The sequence below is a fragment of the Acomys russatus genome, chromosome 30 (genome assembly GCF_903995435.1).
Source record: "Acomys russatus chromosome 30, mAcoRus1.1, whole genome shotgun sequence".
NCBI lineage: Eukaryota > Metazoa > Chordata > Mammalia > Rodentia > Muridae > Acomys > Acomys russatus.
The window spans coordinates 21,130,143-21,144,305 of NC_067166.1; the positions used below are offsets into that span (position 1 = coordinate 21,130,143).

Sequence of the window (14,163 nt, forward strand, 5' to 3'; positions counted from 1 at the left end):
GCAGACACGGTCCACAGATAAAACACACACAGTGAGGGAATAACTGATGCAGGAAGTTCAAAGTCAAGACACTTCATTCTGCTTACTTGGGAAAAAACTTGGTGTGATCTGCTAATGGGTCGTCACCTTCCTCCCACTTTGACATACATCCTCCACAGGAAAAACACCGGACAATGTCCTCTTTCCCTAGAAAAATGAAACGGGGTCAGTTCAACAGCACAGACATGTCAACTCACAGGACGATGACTCCAGATTTCACTGGTGAAATCCTACTTGCATCTCCAGTTGGATTGTGTGACAGTCCACAGAAGACACGCTCAGGTGACAACAGTTCACACAGGACTCTTCGCCCTTTAGTAGGGTGGTCAGCAATAGTCACTGAGTGTTTTATGCACCCTGAGCCTTGATGAAACTGCTCTCAAACCCATCATCCTGAAAGATTTGCCACCAGAATCTGGAACAGCAGTTCCATGAGAGCCGGGACTTCTGTCTGTTCTGGACACTAATGACATACTGGACATTCACAGACAGAGGCAACCAACAAGCAATTGCTGACTGAGTCAATCAGACAGAATATACTTGTAGCTGGGGGCAGGAGAGAAGAACAAATGTGCAAGCTTCTCTGTAAGCTAGAGTATGAACAAACACTTGTCCCTCCTCACATTATTGCCAGCTACATTTCACTAGAAATAGGAGCACGCCATCCATGAGAGCTGAGGAAGGGCAGCAAGAGGAGACAGAGTGTTAAGACCATGTGGTAAGAAGATCTTTGTGCCAACGGAATATGTCTGTTGGATGAAGGGACTGCAGTATCTGCAAGTCCAGAGGCTGAGCGCTGAGGGAACTATGGAAAACTGAAGACTTGGTGGAGCCCCAAAGAGATCTGTGACAAATGATGAAGACTAAAGAAAGATGCAAGAGCAGGGTTAGAATATGTGGTAGACACAAGACACCGACTCGGGTGCTGAATCTCAGCATGGAGAGCACCGGCTGCTCTTGCCAAGGAGTCCGGTTTGGTTGGAGCCCACACATGATGGCGCTCAGTCAACTTTAAATCCAGTTCCAGGACCCAGTGCTCTGTCCGGCCTGTGAGGGTGCCATGCACGCATGTGGCACACTTACTTCAGGGAAACACTCACACACATAAACATAAAAACAAAGGGGAAAACCCTGACTCACCTGTGTAGGAAAGGCCTGCTCTGACCAGAGCCTCAACAGCCACAGGTGATTCGCGGGGCCAGTCCTTAAAAGTGTCCATCCTCAGTTCTTCATTGGCAAACACGCTGTCATTGCAGTAAGCTTGGGGAAAAGATGTAGGTGAGAGCAGCAGGCTGTGGTCGCCAAGTTCAAGTTAGCTGTGAGTGTGGTGGAAGGACCTGATGATCTGCACCTGTGTCAAAGTGACTGAGGGTGGTGAGGAAGGCAGGGAGGGGCAAAACACTCAAGAGCGACCGGGCTAGAACAGCTGGAGCAGAGTGCTGGGACCGGGGTAGTCCATCCATTCCCTTCATTTCCATTGTGATCAATGTGTTAAAATGCAACTTAGACTATCCTTGATCATCTAGAATCAGGATATGACAAAATCCAGAGGAGACTCCTGCTTCCAGAGTCAGTGTCAAGATTTGAGAAAGGTCCTTTCCCCTGAGGCTCCCTTAACACAGTCTCTTAGATGGCTTGGGTCAGAGATGACCTTGCTGAGGGGTCTCCATGACACTGCCCACCTCATCCTGGCCTCTGGAAACTGGTCCATGTCTTCTCCATGCTGTGAGGACTTGAAGACTGAAGTGCACTTGCCTTGGTCTCACAAGCCTCTCACAGTGAATGCTTTCCTGGATTCACACTTAATCCCCGGATTAGGATTTCTTTCCTTTTGCTTTAAGTATTTCTCTGGCATAGAGAATACTACACTTTTGCAGTGTAGAAACTTTTCCTTTATTTTACTGTGACCTCTATTAAGGCATGAGGGCACAGGGAGAAGGCTCTGCTCTTTCCTTACTGCTCACCGTGTGTTCTCTGGCGGGAGCAGGCTGCCGCTTCAGACTTTCTTTGGCTTCCTTCTATATCTGACCCTTCCCTTCACCTTGTCAGGAAGCCGTCTCAGGACTTACGGTTCTGTGTGTGTTCATGTGTGTGCTGGTGTGTGTGCATGTAAGACTCCCATCTGTGGAGTCACACAGTAGACTTCACTGTTTCTCACATCTGTGGAGTCAGAGGACAGCCTGCACTGCTCCTCACATGTGTGGAGTCACAGGACAGCCTGCACTGCTCCTCACATGTGTGGAGTCACAGGACAGCCTGCACTGTTTCTCACATGTGTGGAGTCACAGGACAGCCTGCACTGTTTCTCACATGTGTGGAGTCAGAGGACAGCCTGCACTGTTCCTCACATGTGTGGAGTCAGAGGACAGCCTTCACTGTTTCTCTCTTGTTATGAGGGAGGGGGTCTCACTTCCATGTCGAGGTTGTAGAATCCTGGATTCTATGTGTTTCTGCTTCCCCAGCCTTGGATTCCACATTAACAACAATGATATCTGGCTTTTGTCACATGGGTTCTGGAGTTAAAGCAAAGCCTGTGTTGGCAAGGAAAGGACTCTGCTGCACTCATTGCCCCACCCCGATCCTTGTACTTTCCTAACAGGTTCAACATACACAGTAACTCTTCCCATGAATCCTGCCCTTAACCTGCTTCTTTACCCGTGCCTATAGCATGTAGAATCCTTTAGTTTTGCTATGGTAGCATTCATGAGCATGCCTTTTTTGAGCAACCCATTCTCTATGTCCATAATATCACCTTTCTTGTAGATTCCTGCCTATGTGGCCAAAGAACAACTTTGCCTTCCAAAGACCTAGAGAATAGACAATGTCTGCTTTTCCTTTTTCCCTTTGTGTTTGCTATTTTAGCAAGTTACTGGAAAGTGTTGGTTCCATCGAGAAGGATGCCATCTCTGTGTTAGTGTGTGTGCATGTGTCTTTCTGTCTGTCTGTGTGTGTGCAAGCACTCAAGTATGTATGTATGTGTAGCCAGACTTTTGGCTACTTTTTTTTGGTTCTTTTATCTACTACCCTTCTCCACTCTTTTTATTTTTATTTTTATTTTTTTTTTCTTTTCCTTTTTCGAGACAAGATTTCTCTGTGTAGACTTGGCTGTCCTGGACTCACTTGGTAGACCAGGCTGGCCCCGAACTCAGATCCACCTGTCTCTGCCTTCTGAGTGCTGGAATTATAAACATGTGCCACCATGCCTGGTCCCTTCTCCACTCTTATTCCACTCTTCCAACCTCCCAACACTAAGCAGGAGAGAAAGAAGTTTATTGAGGAAAGCAGGCATCACTATTGTTACACTACTTCCTGCTAGTTTGGGGCATTGAGTTCCTTGGGGCAAGTTTGAGATTCATTGTCAGGATATTCATTTTTTTCTACTTGTCCCTTTGTTTACAACCACTTGATAAAATGCAACCAACAACAGTAACCAGCAACCTGAAGCAGCAGCAGCAGCAGCAGAAAGAGGAGGAGGAAGGGGAGGAGGAGGAAGAGGAAGAGGAGGAGGAGAAGGAGGAGGAGGAGGAAGAGGAGGAGGAGGAGGAAGAGGAGAATAAGCAACAGCCACTGCCCCTCTCAGGGCTCTAGCATTTATATACTCTCAAGAATCTTCAGAATTCCAAATGTCATATACTTGCAAAAACTATCTATATTTGGCTAAATCACACCCTGTGCAGCATGAGGCAAATCATAGTCAGCTGCTGTGGACAATCTGAAGCAACCCCATATCCCACACCTGGGATTAAGCCAAATACACAATCCCATAAGATTTCTGTGTTTCTAAAGACACCAAAATTCTCACTACATGTATGTGTGAGTGTTTGGCCAATATATATGTAAGTATACCCCATGTGTGCCCGGGGACCCAGGTGGCCATAGAGAATGTCAGATCCCCTTGAGAGGGAGGTATACAGGTTGTTGTAAGCCGTTACCATGTAGACACTTTGAACTGGACTTGAGTCCTCTGCAAGAACAACAAGTAACACCTGAGACATCCTTTCACCCTCATGTTATTGGGGGCGCACAATTGTTTGCTATGGAGCCTTAGCCAAGCTGTCCCTCAACTTGTCATGTTTCTGCCTCAGCTTTCTTAGTGCTGGGATTACAGGCATGGACCTCTATACTTGGCACTGACTTCATATATACAATACTGGCCTCTAACCTGATATCATAGTTCAACCTGGCCATAAGCACCTCCTTCCAGCTTCCAAGAGCAGGGACTGCAGAGACGAGCAATCATACTCACTTGACCAAAGAATTCAAATGTATTATGTTTTCATCCTGTCCACCGTCCCCTGCCCCCTTGTCTCTGAGCTCTGCTGGGACTGGACAACCATACTCAGTTGACCACAGAATTTTTGTGTATTATGGTTAGTTTCATTCTGTCCACTGTCTCTTGTCCCCGTGCCTCTGACCTCTGGTGGGACTGTAGTCAGAGCCTGTCCTACTTGCTTTATAGATGCTGTGTAATTGAGTTAAATTCCTAACAATGAGGTTTTGTTTCCTGTGGTAAACACAGACAATAAGGTTTGTGTTTGCTGTGATGGAAGCAAGGACCTTGCCCAGTCTAGGCAAATGAGTAATATCCTCAGCCCTGTCACCTCATTCTAGTGTGAATATTCCTTCACTCCATGGTGCACTGAGCCATCCCAGAATGCTTTGGGGACTGGGAATAGCTCAGTTGGTAGCATGCTTTCCTAGTGTTCAGGAAGTCCTTGCTTCCATCCCCAACATCTGAGAAGCTCTGTCTCAGCACTTAGCCAGACGAACAAAAGTTCAGGGTTCATATGAGTTTGGGGCCAGCCTAGGATAGGAGGGCCCCTGAAAATTGATTCCTAATCATTTTATCCAAAAATTTAGTTGGTTTTAGGTAGCATCTATTACAGCACCAACCCTACCATAGTTAGCTCTGCTCACCTAAGCTAAAAACTAAACCAGTTCGATGGCTCCATGGTACAGATGCTTGCCACTCAACCTGACAACCTTTTGATTAATTCCTGGACTCCTCATGGTACAAAGAGAGAACCAACTCCTACAAGTTGTCCTCTGGTTTTCTGCTCCTTTATACATTGCATATACTCATAATAACAATAATAATTAAATATTTGGGTATAAATTTGTGAAAATTTTTCTTTTAAAGATTCACATAGTCTTAATTTTTATGTAGGTGATTTGTCTGCACGTTCACTACACCACAAGTGTGCAGGGGCCATTGAGGTCAGACGAGGGCACTGGATCATCTAGAACTGGACTTGCAGAGTTGTCAGTTGGCAGAGGGTGCTGCGAACTTAATTCAAGTCCTTTGTAAAAGCAAGAAGTGTGTTAACCATGAGTCATCTCTCCTGAGCATAAGGTAAAAACAAAACCAAACCAAACTGATTCCATAATTTGGAAATTGGTACCGCCATATCCACTAGAAACAGCAAGAGTCATGAAGCCAGCACAGCAGCTTGGCACAGTTCCAGCAAAGCTGAGTGCATTGCTCCAATCACTGTCCTTTTATTTCTTTTATTTTTAAAAGATTTATTTATTACACACAGTGTTCTGCCTGCATGTGTGCCTGCAGGCAAGAAGAGAGCAGCAATCATATTATAGATGGTTGTGAGGCACCATGTGGTTGCTAGGAATTGAACTCAGGACCTCTGGAAGAGTAGGTGGTGTTCTTAACCACTGAGCCATCTCTCCAGCCCCCTGTCCTTCTATTTCTAACTTAAGGATTTTGGTCTCTGAGTATTGCATTATTGGGGACGTGCTGCATTGTGATTCATTTTATGTCTTTTCCTGAGAAACTATGTGAGTCTTTTTAGGATAATCCTAAAATTAACTTTATCTGGCCCTATTTGGACGTCTTCCTTATGCCCCAGAGATCATTAAGCACAGATAAGCACATAGCTAGATGAGGCCATTACTCCAGGAATCTTCTTGTGTCATCTGCCCCTGAGCTAACTCAAACAATATAATTGGTGCAGTGGAACCAGAGGCAATTGACAAACTCTGACTGGCCAGAAGAATAGGTAAAAGATAACTTCAAGATCTCTTTTATTATAGGTTTAGAGCTCTCTGAAAAATGTAGCTTAAAGATGAGGGGTTATACAGAGTACACCCCTGGAAGAATAAAACTCAGAAATAAGAAGATTGACTAAAATAAACTTCCTATTTTATGGCATAGATGATGAAACATACGGTAAAAGGAGTATGGAATTAGTATTTGCTATTCATAAAATGACAGGTTCAGATATTTTCTGTTTATCTGGAGTGCTTTCAATCTGCAAACACTGGCAGAAACACTGGCAGCCTAAAAGCAGGCTGCCAGATAGTAAATATGTTTCCTTTGGAAGAGATGTTCTTTGGATTCTTTAAATTGTAGTTGTAGGGCTAAGAAAAAGAATAAAATCTGTTCTGTTTTATTTTCTAATAGTAACTGAACTTGTAACCTGGACATGTAATGAAAACTCAAACACATAATCTGTACAACTTGGATAATCATTGGTCTGTCTTTGTTCTGTGAAACCTGTCTAAATAAAGATGCACCTGACTGCTAGTCAGAGCTGCCAGATTCTGCTGGCTGTCTTCCTGGCTCCCTCCCTCCACTTGCTCGTCAGATCACACCCTCCCCTCCTAACTTCTTATCTACTCTCTGGGATGCCCTGTCAGCACTGATGCTTTGAGGCTTAGCCAGGGAAGGCCCCTGGTGAAGGAAATCACCTGCAGGGCTGTCAGCTACCAGAGGGTGCTGTGACTCTAACCTGAGTCCTTTGCCAGAGCTGCAAATACATTAACCACTAAACCATCCCTCCTGCCCATAAAGTAGTAACCAAACCAAACCAGACTCATTCCATAATAGGGAAATCACTTATGAAAATAATTTCTAAAGAAGTTGATGAGGACTGGAGAGATGATGGCTCTTCCATAGGACAGGAGTCCAACTCCTGGCACCCACAACAGGCAGTTCACAAAAGCCTGTTACTCCACCTCCAAGGGATCTGATGCCTTTGTCTGTCATCCAAAAACACGTGTATACATGTGGTACACACACACACACACACACACACACACACACACACACACACACAACACACACACACACACACACACGAGAAAGAGAGAGAGACAGAGAGACAGAGACAGAGAGAGAGAAAGAGAGAGAGACAGAGGCGGAGGGGGGGGGGGGAGAGAGAGAAAGCAAAATGAAAGGAAGAAATCAAGCCTTAGAAACGTGCCTGAGGTTTTACCTGATGTCATAGGTAATTCTCTTCTGACCCAGGAATTCACAAAATGTTCTCCCTGAGGAAAAGAAATTCAGGTGACTGATTGATGACTTATGCGATACACGTCTATCTGTGAGCTGCAACTGAAGGGCTTTCCCCCCTGAAGCAAAGTTTCATTAGAGCAGCAAATGTGGGCAAAGCAGCCCTTTAATTTTGATTTGATTTCTATTGATCTTGGCAATTTTTGTGCAGTGTCAAATATCAGTGAAATGGAACCTTTCTCCGGGTCACTTTCACCAGACTCCCACCTCAAGGACAGAACACGGTTACACACAGATGTGATTTGACTCTCAAGGGACTGATGAGGGACTCACAGGAAGGGAGCTCACCTCAGAGGGCCTCTCCAGCTGAGCAGCTCTCCCTGTGAGAAAATTGCAGGCTGACTCTGAGCCCACGCTGTCTGTACATATGCTTCTGAGACAGTCAGCCAATGCAGTCTGCTCTGGCCTCAGTTTCCCACTGCTTGCCACCAGGAAGTCCTTACTGGTTTAAGAACCTAAGTAAGCACTGCAGGAGCCTGCAGATGCCCTGCCTCCTCCAGGTACTAGGGCAGAAGACTGAGGCAGCCATCATCGGGATGGAGGCAGCAGAAGGAAGCTAGGGTACTGGCCGCAGTCAGAGGGAAGATGAAGGAGGCGGTGGAAACAAGTCAAAGAATCTAGGCCAGCAATGAGGGATTGGGGTAACAAACTCTTACCCTACAATTCACATCAAATTAGGTAATGAGCATACACTATTGGGTAGAGTTAGTGTTGTAAATTACCGTTACATGAGCAAATCCCTTGTAGCTTTGAATATACTGGGCAATTTCCTCTGATGATTTCTTACTTCGAAGAAATTCACATCTATAATTAAAAATAGGGTTAAAACTTACCCTTAATTTTGTGATGAAGATTGTCTATATCACAATAACTATTTGCTAAAACCCTATCAAATTGTTGAATTTAATATTGCAATAAAACAGTAAAATTTCCCTGAAGTCTTACTCATGAGCATTAACACTGTGCTGTTAGAAAATTTTAAATCATATTAATGATAAGTAGGTCATTATTTAAAAATCAAATCTCTTGCTGGCTAGTTTTTAGTTTTGTTTTGTTTTGTTTTTGTCAACTCGATATAAGCTAGAGTCATCTGAGAAGAAAACTCAGTTGAGAAAATACCTCTAAGAGATTGGCCTGTAGGGGTAATCTGTGGGGCATCTCTTGAATAATGACTGATGTGCGAGGGCCCCGTCTACTGTGGGCAGTGCCATCCTGAGCAAGTGTCCTGGCATGCATAGGAAAGGTAGCTGGACACGATCCTGGGAACGAGGCAATAAGCAGCATCCCTATATGGAATCTGTCTGCTTCTGCTTCTGTTCCTGTCCTGACGGCCCTGCTACTCTTTTCTCAAAACACATATACAACAGAATCAAAGAGACGGGACACACACACACACACACACACACACACACACACACACACACACACACACACACACACACACACACACACACACACACACTGAGTCAATGTGAAAACTCATAAAAGATGAAGGGAGAAGGGCATTTGAATACCGCCTAACATATATAATGATATTAGACATGACTGCTTATCCTTTTACAACCGAAAATAACATAAAAGCGAGAAAGTCAGATCTCATGTTGTATTGCAACAAGGCTGTCCTTTTGTCTCTAGTTTTATTTTACAAAAACAACAACAACAACAACAACAAAAATAAAAATTAAAGATGAAAATGTAAAACGCACCCATTATCCACTTACTTGGGGAACCACTTGGCGTGCTCCTTCCAGGGATCGTCTCCTCCTTCCCAGTTTCCTAAGCATCCACCGCAGGAGAAACACTGCACGGTGTCCCTTTCTCCTACAGATGCAGGCAAGTGTGTGACTAGCCAGCAATGGCACCTCGTGTGTCCTGGAGCTGATCCCACTGAACCAGAACAAGACAGACTCCAGCATGCCTGCTCTTCCACGGCCTCTGGCTGAATCCCTGGCCACAGCCCCACTGCCCTAAATGACCCCCTTCTGAGCTCCAGACCTCTGTCCCTCACCATGGCCATCCTCCATTTATACAACCAGGACCTCGTAGGCGCTACATAGATGCTCTAGCACTCAGCTACGCTCTTAGCTCACTGCTGGTACTCTAAAGAAAAGTAGCATTTTACTTTATACACACACATTTGTGTGTGCATGTGTGTATGTATATCATACATACAAAAATAGCAAACCAAAACGCTACACTACATGTATATATACTAAAGCAGAAGCAAAGTTATTAAAGTTGAAATGTAATGAAATACACATTAAGTCGAACATAACTCAGTTAACAAATAAGGGTTCATTAACAAAATATTTCCCACTAAATGGAACCTAAATTTTAAATGCCACAGAAACACCTCTCAAAATGGAACCCAGTTACCTGTGAAGACAAAGCCGGCTGCGGAGAGAACACGTGGCGATGTCCCGTGGGCATAAAACGGCCAGCTCTCAAAGGACTCCAGTCTGGCCTCCTCTTCTTGGTACCGAGCTCTGCCACCTCTCAGAGTCCTCGCTGGACCCTTCACCCTTACATCGTACTTGCCAATGTTCCCAACATCCTTGCCCAAAAGGAACTCACATTCTGGACGTAATTTCCTGTGGTTTTCTATGGGAAGATGCCTGAGTCTGGTGGAAAAGAGGATTAAACTACAGCTGAAACATTGCACCGCAAGTTTCACCCCAGTAAGGTAAAACCCAGCGGCTGCCATGTCCTGTGGCGTCCATGACCTGAACGACTCATAGTTCACAAAAGTCTTTAATCGTCTGGCCTCACTGCGCATCCGTGAGTTAAAGCCTTTCTTCATCTTCATCCGTTCTTGATGGTCCTCTTCATCTTGTCTCTTTAGGACCTGACCTGCGTCCAGACCGAGAAGTGCAGAGAGCTCAGAGGCCAAATCATCATCAAATTCACAAATTCTCTCCTCACAAGCTTCTCCCTGGGCTGCCATTTCCTGAAAGAGACAGGAAATCAGAGGATTGGTGTCTGTAATATATTTCTCATGAAGGGTTGTGTTCAGAGCCAGAAAGATGGCTCAGTGAATAGAGGCTTGCCCCAAGCCCATTGAGTTCAGTTTGTCCACCAGGACTCACATGGTAGGGAGGTAAGAACAAGCAACTCTTGTACATTGACCTCTGACCTCCACTTGTGAAAGACAGAAAGAAGTTGCTTGAGAAGCTATGAAACATCAATTCACCCTCTTAATCAACATATATTTGCTAAGCACCCACCTGGGTGTCAAGTAGTGGCTAAGGCCTTGGGGACTAGCAATGAACCAGACAGAGGGACCTGACTCCCTCATGAAGCCTTGCAAGTGTCCTTTAGCCCAATGTGTGCTTGGTTTGTTTGTTTGTTTGTTTGTTTGTTTGTTTTTTTGTTTTTGTTTTTTACCAAGAATCTTGCCTGTAGTCCATTCTAGGCTAGGAGTTCCACCACCTTTGATGTTAATCTCTGGAACTCCTTCACTCCGTTCCCTGTCTTCTGACTAATAATTATTGAGATGACTGCTGTACAATATAGGAAATATTTATTCTCTTGCCTACAAGCTCCATTGTACACTGAAAAATATGGCAATGTATTGGGTTTGGCTATGTGTGGTGGCAGGAATGAGCCCGAGGCCTTTTCATACTAAGCAAGGACCCACCACTGAGCAGCTGTCTCAGCCAGCAGTGTAGATCTGGTTTTGGCTTTGTTTAGTTTGGCACTATGTTTCTTCTAGTTTTTTTGAGATACAGTTTCACTGTGTAGCCCTGGCTGTCCTGGAACTCACTCTGTAGACCAGGCTAGTCTCTACTTCATAAAGATCTTCCTTCCTCTGCCTCCAGAGTGCTTGGAATAAAGGTGTGCGCCACCACTACCCATCTGGTTTTGTTACACATTTTTGAGACAGAGGCTCACGGTACATCCCATACTAATCTGGAAAACAATATAGAGACCAGGTTAGGATCAAATGTGTGGCTCTCTTCCTCCTTTTCCATCTAGAGAGCTGGGCTAACAGGCCTGCATGAACATGCTTGATTTTCCATCATACTTCTGGTGAGAACAGAAGACGCAAGCTGATTGGGCAGTTTGAGGCCAGGTAACTGGAAAACAAGTTGTTTCCATGGCTGGAAGCCTGAGGAGCCAGACTGACTTGACACCAACTGCTAAATGACTCCAGGGTCTTAACACTTGAGATGTCAACACTAGGTAACTCAGTAGAGACCAGCAGCCTTTGAGGCACTAAAGGAGAGAGTCCTCCCTTCTGACTGGCTTTGGACACCATTTCCCATCACAAAACTGCTTCCTCTGGGCTAAAAGAATGAAATCGGAGCTCTGCTTCTGGCCTGGCTAGACACATGACACTCTGCTCTGTTCCAAAGGTTGCAACGTCGCTTATAACTGCCTTCTCCTTTAAGAGTTAAGCTTGCTAGGCCTTTGAATCACCTGACCAGGAGCCCACACCCCATTCACCTGAAGAGAAGCTGAAGAGATGGGGCAAATACTTACCCTCTTGGGGAGAAGACATACTCCTCAGCGGCCCCACGCCCCATGGGGGAGCAGCGGCTTCCACAGCTTCCACCAGGAAGTACTGCTAAACCTGTCCACTGCTCTGAATGCTAAGTTAAGAGTGAGACTTACCCTCTGCTTTCAGTCTCTCTTTCCCACACCAGCCCAGACTCTACACATGCTGTTCTTGACATCCTGGACTTCCTGCTGTTGCTCTGTACACTCTGGACCTGCTCTCCATACAAATGCCTGTTGACCTTCGTGTTGAACCTGCCTATTTCCTTGGACCCACTCTCCAACGGCAAGGCCTTCTCTTCCCCATTTCTTCCTCCTTGCAGTAGCCAAGATTTACAGCTCAGACTCTAATAAAACAGTCCTCAAGATTTTTTGAGTCCTTTAATTTTTCTTACTTATAAGATTAAGAACCCTAAAAAAGAATTCCAGTTTCCTTGACACACGTCATGTGTGAGTATGTGTGCATGAGTGTGAATGCGTGCAGTGTGGGTGAGTGTGTGTGAAGTGTGAGTCCATATGTGTGCAGTTTGAGTGCAGGTGCACACCTGCCCCAGAGCTCTTTGGAGATGAGAGGACTTCAAGAAGTTGTTCTGTTTGCTTCCACCTCTCTCTATAGTGGGATATGGAGATCAATCAAGTCAACTCAACATAAGACATGCCCCTTTGCCCACTAAGTCGTCCCTCTTGACCCCTCCTCTTCATTTTTAAAACATGTTAATACTTAATTGTTTAGTTACTTCCCTAATAGAATATTTAAGCCATTGTCCTTTTTCTTCATACAGAAAGAAGAACTACTGTTCAATATTCTTAAAATAATATTAATAAATCTTTCCCACATTTTTCTTATTTCCTCAGTTAGGTCCCTGAAATAAGAAGAGTGAGTCAAGCGCATGCACACTCTTAACGGTTTTGGTGTGTGCCAGGCACTGGCTCTGGCTAATGCTCACCTGAGGTCCTTTTACCTTGAGGATGGTCAAGGCCCTGCTTCTCCCTCAGGGCTTTTTCTGCAATGGCTTTTCACATATCAGGATTTCATGTCTCTCTGTAAGAGAAATTAAAGTCTGCTAATGAATGGAGAACTGGTTTCCCAAGGGAAAAGGCAGGTCAGGAGTCTTGATGGCTTCCTAGCCAGGCATGCCAGTGGCCATCCCAGGTGACATTTGAGAGGCTGTCATAGGCACAAGTATCTGATAGTTCTTTGAACATGAGGTTAGGGTTCTCCTTAACAACATATTGGTTCATGGCTACTTGAAGTTCCCGAAGAGTCTGCTACCGCTCACAACAACAGGTAAAACACCTTCACTCCAACATGCACTGCACCCAATCCTTGTTACTTTGAAAACGGGTTTACAATTATATATAAAAAAATGTATAATTTCTCAAGGAACTTAGCCAATATTTGTGCCCCGCTTTCATTATCTGGTGTCTAGTAAATTGATTTTTAAAGTTGGGGTTTTTAAGAGTAACCCAAGTAAATCCTAGAAATGTTGCCATTCAGAATTTGTTTTTCTCAGTTAACCAGCACCTCCTAGCGGTCATGTAGTTAACTGGCACTTTCAGTTCAACCCCAGATATTCAGAATCATCTGTGCAATTAACTAGGGCTTTTCCGGTAAATTAAATTGAAGCCTTACCGATAGAATAGAATGAAATAGAAGAGAGAATACTAGGCTCATTCTAATACTGTATGTTAGAATATTAAAGTAGAGGAACTAGGCCAATCAAGGGAAGAATATGTAAACTCTTTAAAACCACCTGAAAGGAACATGCAGGGCCTTTGGAACATCCTGAAAAGACCAACGACTTCTAATTATAGGCGTAGAAGAAGGTGAAGGATTCAAGGTCAGTGCCTGTGCCACCTAGTTTTATGTCAGCCTGACACAATCTATAGTCATCTGAGAGGCGAGAACCACAATTGAGCAAATGTCTGCATAAAATCACGCTGTGGGGCATTTTCTTATTACTGATCCATGGGAGCAGCCTGTTGTGGGTGGCCCTGGGTTCTATAAGAAAGGAGGCTGTGCAAGCGTGGGAGCCTTGCTTGAGTTCCTATCAGTGAAGTCCTTCCTTCAGTGACTACAATGTGAAAGTGTAATCAAAATAAACCCTTTCCTTCCCAACCACCTCTTTGGTCACAGTGTTTCATTACAACAACAGAAACCCTCGCTAGGACGCCAATTTAAACTACTGTACCCAGAAAAACTACCTGTCATAGTTGAAGGACAAAGACAAACTGTACAAGATATAAACAGGGTAAAAGAATTCCTTCCCAGTAAACCAGCCCAACGGAGAAGCAGTGCTTTGGACTAGAAATAAGCA

At 44.6% G+C, this 14,163-nt stretch overlaps 2 protein-coding genes across 3 annotated transcripts in view; one reads left to right on the forward strand and one right to left on the reverse strand.

The window, feature by feature from the left end:
- Nucleotides 1-14,163, forward strand: part of Taf9 (TATA-box binding protein associated factor 9) — a 720,252-nt gene that overhangs the window by 341,118 nt on the left and 364,971 nt on the right. The window lies entirely within an intron of this gene.
- LOC127212339 (baculoviral IAP repeat-containing protein 1b-like) overlaps nt 1-14,163 on the reverse strand; it is a 179,828-nt gene that overhangs the window by 29,977 nt on the left and 135,688 nt on the right. The window contains exons 1-6 of one of the 2 annotated variants that reach the window (XM_051172428.1): nt 9,725-10,551; nt 9,070-9,169; nt 8,071-8,152; nt 7,272-7,323; nt 1,180-1,299; nt 87-186 (exon numbers count right to left, since the gene is read on the reverse strand). In XM_051172428.1, coding sequence (XP_051028385.1) covers nt 87-186; nt 1,180-1,299; nt 7,272-7,323; nt 8,071-8,152; nt 9,070-9,169; nt 9,725-10,292 — 1,022 coding nt within the window. In that variant the 5' untranslated portion in view covers nt 10,293-10,551. Of the gene's footprint in view, nt 1-86; nt 187-1,179; nt 1,300-7,271; nt 7,324-8,070; nt 8,153-9,069; nt 9,170-9,724; nt 10,552-14,163 lie in introns of those variants that run through there. The other variant, XM_051172427.1, reaches the window with a different exon arrangement.